The sequence below is a fragment of the Dendronephthya gigantea genome, unplaced genomic scaffold, assembly GCF_004324835.1.
Source record: "Dendronephthya gigantea isolate DGI-Jeju-01 unplaced genomic scaffold, DenGig_1.0 000115F, whole genome shotgun sequence".
Taxonomy (NCBI): domain Eukaryota; kingdom Metazoa; phylum Cnidaria; class Anthozoa; order Malacalcyonacea; family Nephtheidae; genus Dendronephthya; species Dendronephthya gigantea.
Genome location: NW_021163125.1, coordinates 309,115 through 326,764, shown reverse-complemented (window position 1 = coordinate 326,764; position 17,650 = coordinate 309,115). Strand labels below are relative to the sequence as shown.

General features: G+C 36.7%; 3 protein-coding genes across 3 annotated transcripts; all 3 read right to left on the bottom strand.

Annotated features, from left to right (window-relative positions):
- Positions 1 to 1,138: 1,138 nt before the first annotated feature.
- On the bottom strand, positions 1,139 to 3,200 carry LOC114535289 (serine/threonine-protein kinase/endoribonuclease IRE1-like). Its single transcript, XM_028556660.1, has 2 exons — positions 2,976 to 3,200; positions 1,139 to 1,981 (listed from the first exon to the last, which is right to left on the bottom strand). Exons 1-2 carry the CDS (start codon positions 3,198 to 3,200, stop codon positions 1,139 to 1,141), a joined length of 1,068 nt encoding a protein of 355 aa, XP_028412461.1.
- A 4,673-nt stretch (positions 3,201 to 7,873) lies between these two features.
- Positions 7,874 to 8,686, bottom strand: LOC114535288 (serine/threonine-protein kinase/endoribonuclease IRE1-like). The gene has a single exon (XM_028556659.1). The coding sequence runs from the start codon at positions 8,684 to 8,686 to the stop codon at positions 7,874 to 7,876; it is 813 nt and encodes a 270-aa protein (XP_028412460.1).
- A 3,327-nt stretch (positions 8,687 to 12,013) lies between these two features.
- LOC114535263 lies at positions 12,014 to 13,053 on the bottom strand. The gene is made up of 4 exons (XM_028556639.1): positions 12,914 to 13,053; positions 12,641 to 12,748; positions 12,502 to 12,560; positions 12,014 to 12,131 (listed from the first exon to the last, which is right to left on the bottom strand). The coding sequence occupies exons 1-4, from the start codon at positions 13,046 to 13,048 to the stop codon at positions 12,128 to 12,130; spliced, it is 306 nt and encodes a 101-aa protein (XP_028412440.1). The 5' UTR covers positions 13,049 to 13,053; the 3' UTR covers positions 12,014 to 12,127.
- Between the last annotated feature and the right edge of the window lie 4,597 nt (positions 13,054 to 17,650).

The window sequence follows — 17,650 nt, the reverse complement described above, 5'->3', positions numbered from 1 at the left end:
TAAACGCGCGACTTTATAAGTTGCCTTGATAGGTTTATCATCTCATAATTGTCATTAACGAGTCCAAAATGCCACGTATAAACTATAGGCCCATGACATACTAAAGAGCGAGAAAAAATTAAATAATTTGAGAAGATATCTTTGTAATTTTCGTTCCATATTTCATCATTTTTATCAACCAATTAAAATCTTACATGAAACTGATGATGCTTGCCGGGAACGGGGATTCCCCCAATAGCAAAAAGTAGTTATATAAGGCGTTTTTGGAGGACAAGGTCATGTTTGTCTTTGGCGTGCAGATTTTTTCGGTATATTTGTCTTCAGCATGCATGGAAGGATGAAACAAAGCTTTAAGCGAGTTTGCAGACCATGTCTCTCTATAATGACACCACAAGACAATACAATATATGGATGTCCGGTCCGCGTATTATATAAAACAAAACTAACGTTGGATATACAAACGAAAACACTTAAAAGACATCTTTAGATCAGTAAAATTTATTCTACTTTAATGTTTAGGCTATAATGTTAAAACTATTCGCTTTTACAATGGTCTTTCGCACTTTATTTACTTTTGTCACTCTTAATTTAGTCCATATAATAAACAGGAGCCGGTTGTATAAAAAGGTAGTTAACTTCTAACTATACTTAGTGGCAGAATTAGCCAATCAGAATCGCGTATTTTTTAGTTAACTGCGATTTAGCTACTTAAATGCAGTTAAGAGTTTTATACAACCGTCCCAAGAACACTACACGATTCGCTCGAATGTTCTCGTGTCAAAAACAATATCTCGAACAAACTATATATCGTGAGGTCCATTGCATAATGGCGGGCAACTTTGATTTCGCATTTGCATATCGTGGGTGTAAATATCTGAACTAAATTAGTACCCTCGCACGGTGATAAACTTATATTCTCAGCTAATCTAGGCGCAGCAGATTATTTTCTTGGTTGAAAATGGCGAAGGGTGCTACATGCATGTATTTCTAAAACAAGCAAGTATCAAAAAGGAGAAGTTCCTATAATTTCTCTACTATAAAGTTTATAGCGACTAATCTTCATTAAACGTCCCTGTTGAATCCAAAAGAAATCCAGGTGATTATACTTAGTTACGCAAACATGTACAATTAATTCAAATTAACTTTTCAGAATAGTTCTCGCAATGTTTCTTTTCCTTGATAAAAAAGAATCCATCAATGCTTCGTCAGCGCGAGGTCTATCACCAATCTTGTGATTTATCAGCCAAGACACAAACCTGCGAGCTTCGAAAACACCAAGTTTCTCCAAATTGACAGGATTATGCTCTAAAATATTTTTCATTCGATCTAATCTAGATCCAAAAGGGTGTTCACCTTTAGTTAAGATGAAGAAAGCAATCATACCCGCTACCTGGACATCTGATTTCTTTTTGAAACGACTCTTTTCTTTTTTCACTATTGCTTCAATTACTTCTGGTGGCATCCATCCGTGAGTACCTTTGGGATCTGTTTCAACTGTCGTTTCGTCGTCTTCTAGGACACGACTTATTCCAAAGTCTGCCAATTTCATGCGGCCTTCGATGTCAACAAGGACGTTTGATGGTTTTAAATCCCTGTGCAATATTCCTTTATCATGAAGAAATTCAAGTCCTGATAGAATTTCCTTAATCATTCGTGGACCATGCTCTTGAAGATGTTCAATACTGCATGCATCAACAAGTTCCATCAAGGTTTCTTCGCATAGATCAAGAATAAGATACATGAAGTCGTCCCCACGGTGAAAATGTCGATAGTTCACAATGAATGGACATCGGCTCGTTTCTATGAGACTCATGATTTCCTTTTCGTTTTCAACTGTTTTATCCTCACTTTGTACTAAAGTTCTCTTAACAGCAACTTCACTTCCATCTTTCATGACACCAACATAGACACGTGAACCACCACAACCATCGCCAATTTTGAATTGGTTATCTGCGACAAAAGCCTGCATCGGTATTTCAGTCTGAGAGAAACAACATAAATTTTCTACGGTGAGAAATAAAAAGCAAGATCCAGAAAACATTTAATTAGAGTGTTTAAATAAATGAGGACAATAAATCAATAAATTTCAGGTACTATATAAACATAATATTTTAGCAGAAAAACATAATGGATCGTGAATATTTTTTTCTAAGAAACATTAAGAACGCGAGAATTAACGAAAAATTTTATTAATTAGGGTTTTACCCTGAACAAAAGGAATTGATTGGCTTATTAAATTTTCCTATTGTTCTATTGTATTGTTCTCAATATGACTATATGCAAAACCTTTTGTCGCTCTTTAGCGTTTGCTCACATGAGCCTGGTTACCGAGATTTAACGAAGCGTAAAATGGTTTTGAAGTATTGAAATAAGTCTTTTTGAAACAGAACAATCACATGCTATTGTGAATATGATTACACGACAAATCGTGTTACAACTAAATGTAGTCTATTTTCCATCATTGGGTGTATCTGGTGTTCGTAACAATGGTGAGTTCACATTCACACAAACAAATATTTTTACGCGAAAAACTTGCTTAGTAATATAGGAAGGATAATAGCTGAGTAATACGACTTTTTTCTTGCGCGCTGTTATAATATGGCGTGTGATAAGTAATCGCCAACCTACGTTAAACGTTACACCAGTGAAGAAAAGAGACTTCGGCTTGTACACATAAAAAGTATCGTATTTGTAGGTGCTCACGTGCTATATTCAGCGGTTTTTCCCAAGACTTTGTAGCTACAAAACGCAAGCCTGACTAAACGTGGACGAAACTTAATTGTGCAGTCACAGTCTTGTAGCGAGTAGGAGTTCGCTACAAACCATTAAAGATGCTACACATTACCAACAGAATCCAAATGTGCATGTGTTATCGAGCTACCGAGTCGTAGATCGTAAACTTCATAGTAATTTTGGTTACTGGCACGGTCATTAAAGCAACCTCATATATGTTTAAAATATTTTTCAAGTTTTACCTCTCCTAACTGGTTACAATTCATTGCTTCCAACATTTGAATGTTCTTACGATGTTTTACGGACCTTTTGAGGATCGATGCAATTTCATCCTGACCATGGTGAATACTCCATTCAAGAAGACCCGTTTGCCTTCCTTCAACAAGACATGTTCCAGCTCTCCACACAGCAATGTTCTTTTCCAACAAAAGATTGAACAAAGCAATCGAGTTTTGTACAACAGCCATCTTCAGAATCTTAATGCCAAGAGTTTCACTTTCAAGAGTTATGAGAGCTCCCTTTTCAACTAAACACTTTACAATGTCTAATGCACCAGCATCTACAGCAGAACGCAGCACCGTCCGCCCGTTAGAATCCTTGGCATCTACTTCAGCGTCATGTTCAACAAGATATCTTACCATTTCTGGCGTTCCTTTCGTAACTGCATAGTGCAGTACTGTCCACCCGTTATAATTCTTGCCATTTACATGAGCGCCATGTTCAACAAAATATTTTACCATTTCTAGCGTACCTTTAGTAACAGCACACTGCAGCACTGTCAACCCGTTAGCATCCTTGCCATTTACATCAGCGCCATGTTCAACAAGATATCTTACCATTCCTGGCGCTTCTTTCGTAATTGCATAGTGCAGCACTGTCCACCCGTTATAACTCTTGCAATTTATATCAGCGCCATTTTCAGCAAGATATTTTATCATTTCAAGATTACTTTTATAAACAGCGTAGTGCAGCACAGTCATACCGTATTTAGTATCCCTTCCATTTACATCAGCGCCATGTTCAACGAGTGGTTTAACAATTTCTAGAGCACCTTTTTTAACGGCAGAGTGCAGCACTGTCCACCCGTCAGTATCCTTGCCATTTACATCAGCACCTTGTTCAACAAGATATTCTACCATTTCCAGCATACCTGTAGTGACAGCATAGTTCAGCGTTGTCCACCCTCCTTTATCCATTCCATTTACATCAGCGCCACATTGTTCAACAAAATATTTGACAATTTCTGTTACGCCAACACCAACAGCATGATGTAAAGCGGTTTTCCCCAACTCATCCTTGCAACTAATGTCAGCACCACAGTATTTAACCAAAAATTTCACTATAACTAATGATGGAGACTGCATTGGACTCTGAAATAAAAGCTATTCCGTCGTCCTGAAAATGTTTCGGATCTTGTTTGCAAACACCAATACTCCCCACTTTCTTGTTTCTTGTCAATTTCTATTATAAACGTTAGAAATGTAAAAATGAGTACTTGTACCAATGAATGTTATCTAAATGTAATTTAATTTCGAAGCGTTATTTGAACCGATTTCTATACTTAAACCAGCCATTGAACAAACATCGTAATTAATGGCAATAACCTAACCCTTTCCTACAAGGAAGAAGCCCAGCCTTTTCCTAAAGGAGAAACACAGTTGTTTCATAAAGGAGAGGTCTAGCATTTTCTTTAAGGAGAGACCCAGAGATTCCTTATTAAAGGAATAAATACAGAATATTGAGAATTAACCGGTGCTTTTAGACTAATCAGGAACGACAATGCACACGAAATGTATAATAATAGGAGTTATTATTACTTCAATAAGCTGATGTCTATGCATCTGTGGAATTTGCATTGCGCTTATGCAAGCATACAAATTATAATACATGCATAGGATAATTTCTATACAAGATGTATAAAAAAATTACCCGTTGCCTCGTCTCCAATGATCAAACTTTTCACATTTTTTTCAACAAGCTGCATGACGATATGAGCTGATACGAGGATCAATAATTCGACTAATTTTACGCCATTTTGAATTCCGGTTCACTGCAAAATAACAAGCGTTCGCAACGCATGTTGCGTCGTTTTGAATATGACGTTTGAATTTTGAAATGTCCCACGGTTTTAGCGCAATCTTGCATGTAAACATATTCGAAACGCTTGCGGTATTTTAAAATGTGGAAAGTTAATACGAAAGGGCGATCCTACAGTCACTTTTTTAAAGCACTTTCTTTCAACAACACTGCAACTATGGCAAAGCACAATTCGCCCATTCCTTGGAAACAGTGCATGTGACATTTCAAATGTCGTTGCAAACGCTTGTTGTTTTGTCAAACGGAATCCGCTGTAAGAATTCAAAACATTTTGTGCTAGTCCTCTCCCGCGCGTTCAAACAGGTGACGTCACAAGAATGCAAGACGCGCTAAGGAGGACTAGGGACTAGTCTGAGTTACCGCGTCATTAACTAAAAACCAATTAACTAAAAAGTTCCTGTTGTTATTGTTCAATTAACCTGAAAGCTGTAACAACATGAAAATAATCAATATGGAGGAGTGACTAGACATGAGTTGAAAAACTTCGTGGAAATACTTGACAATTAACATAATACCAATGTAACACAAAACAATGTAACTGCATGGTTAAACAGCTTCAATGAATTATATCAACTAGAATATCTAGGATAACAAGTCTTCCACGTTCAGTTATTTCCCTCAGATATTTTTTTTCTTAACAAAGTTCCATCAAACTAAAGTTCTAAGAAGAAATTTTCTACCGCAAAACTAAACTTTCTCGGCTGTGGATGTTGAACTTTTTTAAACCTAAAAAGAAATGCAGAATGAATACCATTTATATTATATATACCACAATCAAGAGACATAATTTATGACAAACCCAAATAAATTTGGTTTAAAAATTTAGCCGATTTGCTATAAAAGCATAATATATTACTTTATTCACAATATCCCTAATCATACCACAATACCAAATTATAAAGGGGAGCATAATGACATAAGTCAGAGTAGTGCTCACAGGGCAGGGCCCACAACTACTGGCAGTAGCCTAATGCACACATGATGTAAGTAAGGAGTAAGTTCAGATTATAGACTTTTAATAATAATTCAATATAATTGAATGACAATAATGATAATTGAACTTTGACTAAAAGTCGAGCTCGCTTCGCTGCTGACAGTACTGTGAATCGAAGCCATATATGAACTAAAAATTAAATAAATATGAGATTATCGACACCTACCTGTAAAAATAGACGTTTAACGACTTTAAGAAGAAAAATAAGGTATTTCGTGGCTATAGAATAAACAAAATATGTGGTCTTGTATCCGCAAAAACCCGGTATCCTTTCACAGGCCTACGTGTTTCACAGGGTCTTCGACTCTTCCCTTCGTTGCCCCGAACCGCGCGCCGCCCACAGAGAAGACCCTGGGGACGAGGTTGGTTTAGATACGGAATTTCTATAACTGTTAAAATACGTTGTGCTGTCCCAATATTCAACGACATTTAGGTTCCTTGCGCTTCTAAGTGAAGATGAACTGCAGTATTTATGTTTAGATCTAGAAGATTTGCAATTAACCAAAGTATCACGAACGCCGGAGTTACGCTAGAGCAGGCGTCTAGGTCTAGTTTATAAATGTTTGCCATGTTTGAACCTAATTTAACATGAAAATACTCCTACTACAAATCCAAACTATAGACCTCTGAGGTTAATTCAGCTCTAAGCTGCAATGTGCTTTTAATAAATTATCTATCTATCTAACATTAACGCTGTTAAGTCACTGATATAAAATTCGTGTAGTATATGGCAATCACGCGACGCACAAATGCCTCACACGAATGCGACGCGCAAAATATGCGACGCGTCTTGATCATTCATAATAACATGATTTCTAGTCGCTTCTGAGTTCTGCCGAACTGAAGGAAATTAGTATGATTATAATCTACTTACCCACCTTCAATGGTTTATGTTTTACATCATAATAATGAGTCTCCATACAACATCAACACCGAAACAAATATATTCGAGAAAATAATCTTTGTCATACGTTTTATCAAAACCAAGTGTAGTCTGTGCCTGGCATATCCGATTTCCAGTTTGCAGCTCAACTGCTTCAGTTACAGAATAAACCTGGAGCCAGAGACGTGGCGCAACTGCTTATACTGCTATAATTCCATAAATATAAGCGCTCTATCTCGGCAAAATTTTACATAACCTGAAAACGTTTTTGTTTTTCTCTGATTAACAACACAGATTATCTACAACAAATTTCGTCTTTATATTGCGTTTTGTACCGCATAAAGGTCACCGCATTTTGTCCGCTTCATGCGCTCGGCAAAGCGGCCTTTGAAAATCTGCTCATGAGACCGTGATGGGCCTGAAAAAACAAGAATCGCCTTAAGGCTCACACAGACAGGACGCGCGAGTTGGCAACGCGGTGCGAATTTTCAAGGTGTTTAATTTTTCAAAATCAAATAAATTTTAAAGTATCATAATAATATTCTTGTAGATTACATAACAATAAAACATTTTGACTCCTCTGGCGTCCATAGTTTCCAAATTTTGCTTCCAGAATTTAATTTATATGCTTCTGAAAACCCAACTTTCGCGTCGTGTTCCCGCATTGCGTCCGGTCTGTTGCGACCTTTAAAGGAACTATTCGCGCGCGCGGCTTATTTGCGTTCTATGGAAATTGAGTTCATTTCTTTATTTATTCACTGAGGACGATTTGAAATAAATATCCCTGTACTGGAGAAAATACGTCGTTAAATGTTTCGTTTGAAAAAAGAAACCAAGGCAATTATGTTTTTACGCAAATTCATAACTAGCTACGATCAATTCCGATTAACTCTTCAACAACAGGGTCGGTTGTATGAATGTCGTAAAGCGCTATCCACCGGAAAGTGGATTTTTTCAATCATTTTGAATTTGCACTTTGCTTGGTATAACTTTGATTAAATCTTAGTATTCCTAAACTGAGGATACTCTTTAACAATTGTTGGTTCCAAAGCTGAAATTTTATTGTTCTTCAAGCCTTTTTAGAACGGTTCATAGGAGTATGAGATGCCAAAGTCCACAATTTTTTTTATACACATAGAGGTTTAGGAAATAAATGTAATAATTCTTCAAAATGTAGGATTTGTCTCGTTAAATAAAGAATCACACAATGCTTCGTCAGCATAAGGTCTATCATCGATCTTGTGATTAATCAGCCACGACACAAACTTTTGAGCTTCGAGATCATCAAGTTTTTTCAAATAGACAGGGTTTCCTTTTAAAATATTATTCATTCTATCTAACGAAGATCCAAAAGGGTGTTCACCTTTAGTTAAGATGAAGAAAGCAATCATACCCGCTACCTGGACATCTGATTTTTTTTTGAAACGACTCTTTTCTTTTTTCACTATTGCTTCAATTACTTCTGGTGGCACCCATCCAGGAGTACCTTCAGCAAATGTTTTAACTGTTGTTTCATCGTCTTTAAGAACGCGGCTTATTCCAAAGTCTGCCAATTTCATGCGACATGCGATATCAACCAGGACGTTTGATGGTTTTAAATCTCTGTGCAATATTCCTTTACCATGAAGAAATTCAAGTCCTGATAGAATTTCCCAAATCATTCGTGGACCATGCTCTTGTAGATGTTCAATACTGGATGCATGGACAAGTTCCCTCAAGGTTTCTTCGCAAAGATCAAGAATAAGATACATGAAGTCTTCCCCACGGTGAAAATATCGATAGTTTACAATGAATGGACATCTGCTCGTCTCTATGAGAGTCATGATTTCCTTTTCATTTTCAACTGTGTCATCCTCACTTTGTACTAAAATTCTCTTAACAGCAACTTCACTTCCATCCCTCATGAGACCAACATAGACACGTGAACCACCACAACCGTCGCCAATTTTGAATTGATTCTTTGCGACAAAAGCCTGCATCGGTACTTCAGTCTATGCGACAAAAAAATTATTATGGGAGGGAAAAGGCAAGAACGAATACAAATGAAGGAAGACATCAAATTTTAGCAACTAGAATTTTATACCAAAAACCAAAATTAATACAATACTTTGTTTGGTATGTTAGCAAAAGGCATGTTGTATATTTCAAAATAACTTTGTCTCTCAGCTTTCGCATTTAGATGGTTATTGCGCATGTAAATATTAAATATTCTAAATTTAAATTACTCTGATCAAGATCCATATAATTATTACGTCATCCTGGCCAGACGGGGCTTGACGAACAAAATCTAATTGCTTAGTCGCAGTTTGGCGACGTAATTAGGCGATGACGCGATGACGAATATGTGAGCGTAACATCTCGTCACGAGGAAAATTTACTCTACAGATGGTGTACTCTAAAGAATACTTTTCACATTGTTTAAGAAAATTAAAAGAATCCGAAATATGGCGGATATTCTTCATCCTGAGTAAGGCTAATTTTGCCACTGACGAGTATAAATTGCTGTTGAATGTCCATGGGAATTCGTTTTTAAACTGCAGCATCGTAGATCGTAAACTCCCTATTAAACCTAATAACATTGGTGACTTACTCACACTCATTTAACATAACTTCATATATTTTTGAAATGTTACCTTCTCTAACTGGTTACAGTTCATTCTTTTTAACCTCTGAATTTTCTCACGATGACTTACGGATCCTTTGAGGATAGTTGCAATTTCATCATGACCATGGCAAATGCTCCATTCAAGAAGATTCATTTTCCTTCCCTCAACAGCCCATGTTCCAGCTCTCCACACAGCAATGTTCTTTTCCAACAAAAGATTCACCAAAAAAACTGAATTATTTACAACAGCTATCTTCAGGACGTCAAATCCAAGAGTACTGGTGCCGATTTTGCTGTTCAAAGTTATGTCAGCACCTTTTTCGACTAAATACTTGACAATTTCTATTGCACAAGCATCATTATCATTAACGAGGTATTTGGCTTTCTCTAAAGTACCTCTAGTAACAGCACTGTGCAGTACTGTCCACCCGTAAATATCCTTGCCATTTACATCGGCGCCGTTTTCAATGAGATGGTTGACTATTTCTAGCGTACCTTCAGTAACAGCAGCGTGCAGCACTGACCACCCGTCATTATCATGTCCATTTACATCAGCACCGTTCTCAACAAGATATTTTACCATTTCTAGCGTACTTTTAGTAACAGCAGCATGCAGCACCGAACACCCGCTAGTGTCCTTCCTATTTACATCTGCGCCGTTTTCAAAAAGATATTGTACAATTCCTAGCCTATCTTTTGCAACAGCATTGTGCAGCACTGTCCACCCGTACTTATCCTTTCCATTTACATCAGCTCCCTTTTCGACAAGAAATTCTACAACTTCTGGCGTATCTTCTGTAACAGCCCAGTCCAATACTGTCCACCCGTTATTATCCTTTCCATTTACATCAGCGCCCTTTTCAACAAGATATTTTACAATTTCTAACCCATCATTAGTAACAGCACTGTGCAGCACTGTCCACCCGTCAGTATCCCTTTCATTTACACCGGTGCCGTTTTCAACAAGATATTTTACCTTTTTTAGCTCACCTTCTTTTACTGCAGCACCCAGCAAAATCCGCCTGATTGTCGTCATGCTATTTAAATCGGTATCGGCGTCATTTTCATCTAGATATTCATCTGTTGCAAATGTTAAAAATGTTAAAGGAAAATATATAGGTTTCGAGTGCGATCGTAAAGATCGCAAAATCGTAAAGAACTGAAAAGAAATATGTAATTGGCGAGAGTAAATTGCCTATAATGGAGTAAATTCCCTATTTTATTGCATGAATTGAATATTAAGATTTTAAATAATAATTAGGTGATTAAGATGAATAAGATGGTTAAGATGATTAGTATGATTATAATCTTAGTCATTAAGTTACCCTGTGTAGTAATTGGTGTATAAGCTGTTGCGCTCCCCTTTCCATCGTGTTTGTGGACAAACTAACTAATTAAATTGGAGGATGTAAAGAGAAATGTAGGTTCCATTGCTCGGTACATTCTTCCAAGTATACGTCTATCTGCACCACGGTATATTTTGAGAAATTTTCCATAATTCTTACCATGATCACCATCCACTCTCTCAATAATTTTTTCGAGTTCCTCTTTTATTTCTTTTTGTTTATCGCCAACAGGGTTGGGTTGCTTATTTTTTGACGCCGCGATATCATCCATATTTTTTAAAGCTTGAAGTCATGGTGCTTTCCTTTGCGAGATAACATATTACTCCTCCTCGGATTCAGTCAAAAACTAGTGTTGTCGGCACACCTTCACTCTACGAATAAAAATCATAGTTTTTAGTTGGTAGACTAATCAGAAACGTATCTGGAGCAAAGTAAAATCTTAACACTAGCGGCTGGGATTATCGCGAACACTATCATGATATTATCTTCGCGTGATTGATTTGTCTAGGTAAATCTGTCTGACAGTATAGCATTTTTCTATCATTAGAACAGCCGTGACATAAAACAATTCAATTAAACCATGCTCGGAGCCTCGGATAAATATAGCGCAACTTCATGCAACTCAATAAAATCAGGTTTAATTTCTGAATTTTTAGATTTAAACGCATTCTATCCGTAGTTTAGTTTTAGATTAATGAGATGAAAACAAAGACATTTTGTTCTTTTGAGGGCTTTAATTTCATATATTCTTTATATGCCCGACTGCATGATTTATTTATACGGTATGTCAGCACGAATGTATGAATATATACGCGGCGTCCCTGTACATATAGACGTGAGATAGTGGCAATACTGATTTTCTACATCTCGGGCAATCCTTATTAGTTAAGAGTGAAAATGCCATCAATTGCTTGATTGGCTTAGAACAAAGTCGTCCTTAAATGTTGGGTACATTCATATATATATATATATATATATACTGTCGTTGTCAAAAAGGTTGTCCTGAGCAAGTATATGTATATATCGATCACGTGACATTATTATGCATCAACACGCGTGGGATTGTACAAGCGTGTTAATTGCGAGTTCGAGTAAAGCAAGGTGAACGATTAGAAAATGCCAAGACCATATTCGGATGATTTAAGCTGGAGAATGGTTTATCAACGACTGTTTTACGAAAGAATCATCGACGAAATTGCAGCACAGCTATTTGTTTGTTCAAAAACCGTCTATCGTACTCTCAGCACCTTTTGGAACACGGGTGATGTGAAGCCTTGCCGTATGGGTCGCCCAACAGCGAGCGTATTTTTATTCCCACACGAAGAATATATTATCATGGACTGTTTACTGCGAACGCCGCAAATATAGTTGAATGAGATAGCAAGCTATATGTAAACCTCTTCGAAGGATTCAAATCAGGACTTTCGTACACTCGTTCTACAACTTCTTGAACATGATGTGTTGGGTGGTTATCTGTTAACAAATATGCATAGTATTAGTTTTAGCAGTTGCATCTTTGTGCATCAACAAGTTTTGTTTAAACAGATATTAATAGATCAAAACATGATCACAAATTCAGTCATCCCTTGAGACATATGTTAAAACAGCGAATTTGCATTAATTATATTCAAATCTCAACCATAACGAGAACGGATCGCGGGTTTTCCCCATCAAATCGATTCATAGCTGGTAAAAGCTGTTCGTCAAGGAAATGGATAAAGGAGCGTGTTTCAAATCTTTCTTTAGGATTCTTTAACAAACGGTTCGCAAAAAGTCCATCACACGATATTGCCGAAATAATGGAATAGCGCGGTGTCCACCGTGCATAGCTATAGTCGCTCACAATGCAACAGGCGGTATCCCACGAGCACTATATCCATATTGCCGAGCAATTCGTTCATCCTTAAAACGTAGAACCAAATAAATAAAAGATCTACTAGATTGTGCAATCCAGTTACAGTAAGGTATTATTTAGTACATACAAGGCCTGTTTCATCGAGGAAAACAAGCAGGTTTGGGTCAAAAAGGCTGATTTCGGCCATGAATTGTAGCTTAATATTGTTTCTTCGCTGAAGGGCAATTCTCTGCATCTGAAAAAGAAAATCTGGCTTGAAGAGTTGATAAAGAACAACTAGAATCTTGTAATAAATTGAAAAAAGGTGGAATGGTTTGCTTCTTATTAATATAGTTATATGATTTCGAGCATACGGTATTAAGTATATATTCCAACTTAAATAATGTCATAATGTTCGTACCTTTTTGCGTGTTATTCCAAGCCTATAGAGAGCTCGGCACAGTGTCTCCGGGCCAAATGCAGAGCCAGTAGCATTAATGATATAGCTTGCTATCTCATTCAACTGTATTTGCGGCGTTCGCAGTAAACAGTCCATGATAACATATTCTTCGTGTGGGAATAAAGATACGCTCGCTGTTGGGCGACCCATACGGCAAGGCTTCACATCACCCGTGTTTCAAAAGGTGCTGAGAGTACGATAGACGGTTTTTGAACAAACAAATAGCTGTGCTGAAATTTCGTCGATGATTCTTTCGTAAAACAGTCGTTGATAAACCATTCTCCAGCTTAAATCATCCGAATATGGTCTTGGCATTTTCTAATCGTTCACCTTGCTATACTCGTCGAACTCGCAATTAACACGCTTGTACAATCCCACGCGTGTTGATGCATAATAATGTCACGTGATCGATATATACATATACTTGCTCAGGACAACCTTTTTGACAACGACAGTAATATATATATATATATATATATATATATATATATATATATATATATATATATATATATATATATATATATATATATATATATATATATATATATATAAATCAATATACATGCATGCCACTCTCTATGTGGCCATCTAAAGTCGCCTTCTGCGCTGTCTATTCTAATTTAATTCTAGGTAAAATTTTGGTCTTAAATTGGCTAAAATAAACACTGCTTCAGTCGCTGAAATAAATTCGTTGTGGCTAAAATCAGCGCAGCGTTAGAATTCAATGATTACAGCATACGAGACAATGCCTCGCACAAATATGCCAACCACACAAAATTATTTATGAATTCCCTACCTTGAATAGTTTATATTCTACAACATCTTAAAGAGCGACCGAATACAGCGAAAAATGAAACAAATACTTCCAATTGAAATCTCTGTAACCTCGGTTTTTAACAAACTTTAACGTCGATCAAAATGAAGCATCATCTGTGGCATTTGTTTTTAACTAATCAGCCCATGCTGTGATGATATTCAAGGCATCCTGCTGGGAAGGGAATTTCCCAGCATTGCAAACAAAACTTGTTCTCACGTTTTTCTTGAATGAAAATTCGATATATATTTTTTCACTTTTCAGTGGTCTGCACAAAAACGAACTAACAAGCGATTGTAACAAAAACTTTGGTCCAGACCATGTCTCTAGTTACATGTTCACAACACAGGGCTAACTATTCAGTAATCAGCAGCGTCTATTCAGTGAACCTTACAAACACTAATATTTTTTTTTTCGTAAAAAATTCAGATCGTTTATAGTTTTATTTTCTTCAAGATTTCCGATATACAAAATTCGTGTATAGCGTGGCAATGACTCAGGATTGTCAGACAACTAAATCCATTACCATTTTTTCTACATGTGTCCCCCCCCCCCCTCCCGCCATTATCGTCTCCCATACCGCCACTGAAAATTGTTCTCAATCTTTTCATGCTAAAACAATCATAATATGTATTTGCTTTTACTGTTTAGAAATTTGCAGAAAAATTGACTGGAATGAAAACTTTTAATTGAGTATTTATACCATGTGTCTACTGACCATGATTCACATCACAACCCTTCAGTATTGTCTGCTCGGTTCAAGCTTCGGATATTGAGAAAATTTTGGTGTTTTCAATCAGCTTGAGAGTGATAGTTTGATAACTACAAATTTCTGAAGCAGAATGTGATTAATTTACCAACACTTACTTAAAAATATTTTCATGGCAACAGAGTTCATGCATGTTATTAATTAATAGACAAATTTAAGCACTGAGCTGTAAAATTTCAAGGACTATTTTGTCGTACCGGAAGTTTTAAATTTATGTTCTATTCTTCAAGCTATTTTAAAACACCTTAACTCGTCTTGTATTCTCAAGTATCTTTGAAGCGCTCTTAAAACTGAATATTTACATTCAAGCACTTTTCAAGAGGTTCCTGCCCGAACTCTGCAACAATTTCCTTTACAAGATATTTTCAAGCACAAAGTTTGGATCATTTATAGTTTTATATTTTCTTTAGAATCTGCCAGAGCACGTGTACACGAGAAAATTAACGCTAAAATACTTCGAAAATTCGAAAAGCGAAAATATACAAGAACTCGCGCCGATGTTCTGCCACGGATTGGCGTCTATAAAGGTAAATCTCAGCCTCTCACCCAAGTCGTTTAGAAATATAGAATTGCGTTCAGCCACTAGTGCATGGATCAGTGTCTAAGAAAGAAAGCGCAGCGCGTGTGAACCACCGAGCTATATATATATTATGATCTATTGATCTATTTAAGAATTATTATAGATTCAGAGGTGTAAATCACTGCCCTCAAATTAGACTGGAACGAAGCAGGTGATAAAAATGTTTGCAGATCAGGCGACGTTTCACCCTAATGAAAGCAAACAAACAACGTTCAGGGCGATTTTCTTCTTATCATAGCAAAGAAGAATAATAAACTGTGCAGAGATTCCTATATAAAATTATCTCACACTTGATCGTCAACTAAAGGCGCGCTAACATTATTAAGTTTGAACCAAAAGACCTCTGGTTTACACTTTACAGAGAGGATAAGCTTTCGCAGGCCCGTTCGGTGAGACCTGCTCGTAGTGTTTCAAGGAGGACGCCTAAAGGGGGAGGACAAACTCATAATTTGCCACCACACTGGGTTGTCGCATGATGCAGATGGCTCATGGATTAACTAACAGAGGGCGGGCGTCATGTTTTTTCAAAACACACAACTTCACGCTGTTGCTTTCGCTCATTAAATCCTGCACAATCATCACAGGATTGAGTGAAATTTGCGTTATGATAGCAATAGTCGATCAAACACAAATCACACAAAATCGCCAAGCAAAATAAAGAGAAACATTTCAATTGCAATGTGCAAGATACATTAGTCATTACCATGCAAGAACTTTACAAAACAATGCTAATCATAACATAATAATTGACCGTAACAAAAAAGATGGCGGCATGTACATTTTACCAGAATGCATTGCGGGCATTAAGAATGATTGACTGAAAAAAGATGGCAAGAAAAACTCCTAATGAAGTGAAATTTAACGCAGCTACTAAAATAACTTCCTGTTTAATGCCTGTCCTTTAAAAGACGTCAGTTCGCTTTCTTAAACGATTTCCGACCGCAATGCATTCTGATAAAATGTACATCCGCCAGCTTTGTTATGGTCAATTATGATAAAAATATACGCGAGTGTTTTAATATTAATCGCGAACATTCAACATAATGCAAACACTCTTAGGCTACATCAAAAAGAACACGAAGTTATCACATTGAACACTCCTAAATCATTATATATTTCAGCATATATCAATATTTGTTAAATTATGTCCATTTCATCTTTCTTGAACGTTTATCTTACCAGTTTTACCTTCATGACAACACAGCTGCTCGCATGAAATCGCTGCAGCGCGATAAAGTTTATCAAGAGTAAGTCATCTTCTACATACGCACTTCGAACGTCCGCATCTTAAACGAATTTTTTAACAATGAAGTTCCAATCCTTCGTGAGATTAGAAGTAAAAGTTTGGCTTGCTTAAATTTTAAATTCTGTTGTTGTGAACTCTGAAGACAAAGCAATCAGACCCCTTTAAAAGTTCATGTAAAACCGGCCACCGCACTCCACAAATCCGGTAAATTTAAACTACCCAGTTACTATACAAGAAATGGACTGATTGTCTCCCTTAAAGAGCAAATCAATCCCCCCCCCCTGCGAATCACTCGGAAAAAGTCGAAATGCCGTATCGACCAATCAAGTGAGCGGGCTGACGACCCGATTCTGCAAGCATTTGTCCGCTGTTCTAGGTAAAAGAACATTGTTTTTCTGAAACTGAGCCCTTCAAACTGGCCTATGATATGAATCTAATATTTTACAATCGGGAAGGAAGTTAGTTATTCATATTTATAGATAGATTTGAATATTTAATTGTCATCTCCGCCTGCAAAAAATACGTAAGTCGCGCGACTGACTGGACCCTAGGCCCGCCTCTGGTTTATCCCACGAAAATGGCTAACGTTCAGAGAGAACAAATGAAAGAAATAGAAAAATAAGGTTGCATTCATATTATTGAGGTCAGTAGCTGGGGGGAGTGAGGCTGATGGTATTTCTAAAACACAAATATGTCGCTCAAGAGTTTTTTGAAATATCAGAGATTGGTATATGAAGGCTTTTCATAGGTCCTCGATTTATTTCTAAAAACAGATTACAATCTTAAAAAGTCATAAAACTAGTAAGTTTCCTTACAAAGGACAGATTGTATATCTATACACTATACTGCTATACATACAAATAGAACAATACTAAACAATATTAAGGCATAGATATCCCAATTTTGATTATCTCTGAAATTTGCCTAATTAGTTGCCGAAATATTTCTCGCGCCTGAAAATTTGGCTTGCTATAGAAAAGATTGTTTGATTAGCGGAATACTCTTGGAATGGAAAGTGGCAAAATGTATTGCAATTAATTTTAATTGATTTTAATTTAAGCTGATTTTTTTCATATTTTCACGAATTTTGTCCCTTGCAAAATCAACAATATCGTTCCAAAAACTCAGGGTTAATATTTTAGAAATTTCAAGTCCAGAATCCACGAATATAATCTCAGTCAATCTTCCGCTCAATGTTTACATGGACATATCATAAACAAAAAGCTTCCATTTGTTCGTTCTATTTACCCATCAATATTTTTCAATATAACCAGGGTGCAGCGTGG

What these genes read in the sequence shown, in the direction of transcription:
- LOC114535289 (XM_028556660.1), bottom strand. Translation starts at nt 3,200, where the DNA reads ATGGCTGTTGTACAAAACTCGATTGCTTTGTTCAATCTTTTGTTGGAA. An exon ending in ATTGTAACCAGTTAGGAGAG is followed by an intron (nt 1,982 to 2,975) that starts GTAAAACTTGAA and finishes TGTTTCTCTCAG; the next exon opens with ACTGAAATACCGATGCAGGC.
- LOC114535263 (XM_028556639.1), bottom strand. Translation starts at nt 13,048, where the DNA reads ATGGACTGTTTACTGCGAACGCCGCAAATACAGTTGAATGAGATAGCA. An exon ending in TTGGAATAACACGCAAAAAG is followed by an intron (nt 12,749 to 12,913) that starts GTACGAACATTA and finishes TTTCTTTTTCAG; the next exon opens with ATGCAGAGAATTGCCCTTCA. An exon ending in TCCTCGATGAAACAGGCCTT is followed by an intron (nt 12,561 to 12,640) that starts GTATGTACTAAA and finishes CTACGTTTTAAG; the next exon opens with GATGAACGAATTGCTCGGCA.
- LOC114535288 (XM_028556659.1), bottom strand. Translation starts at nt 8,686, where the DNA reads ATGCAGGCTTTTGTCGCAAAGAATCAATTCAAAATTGGCGACGGTTGT.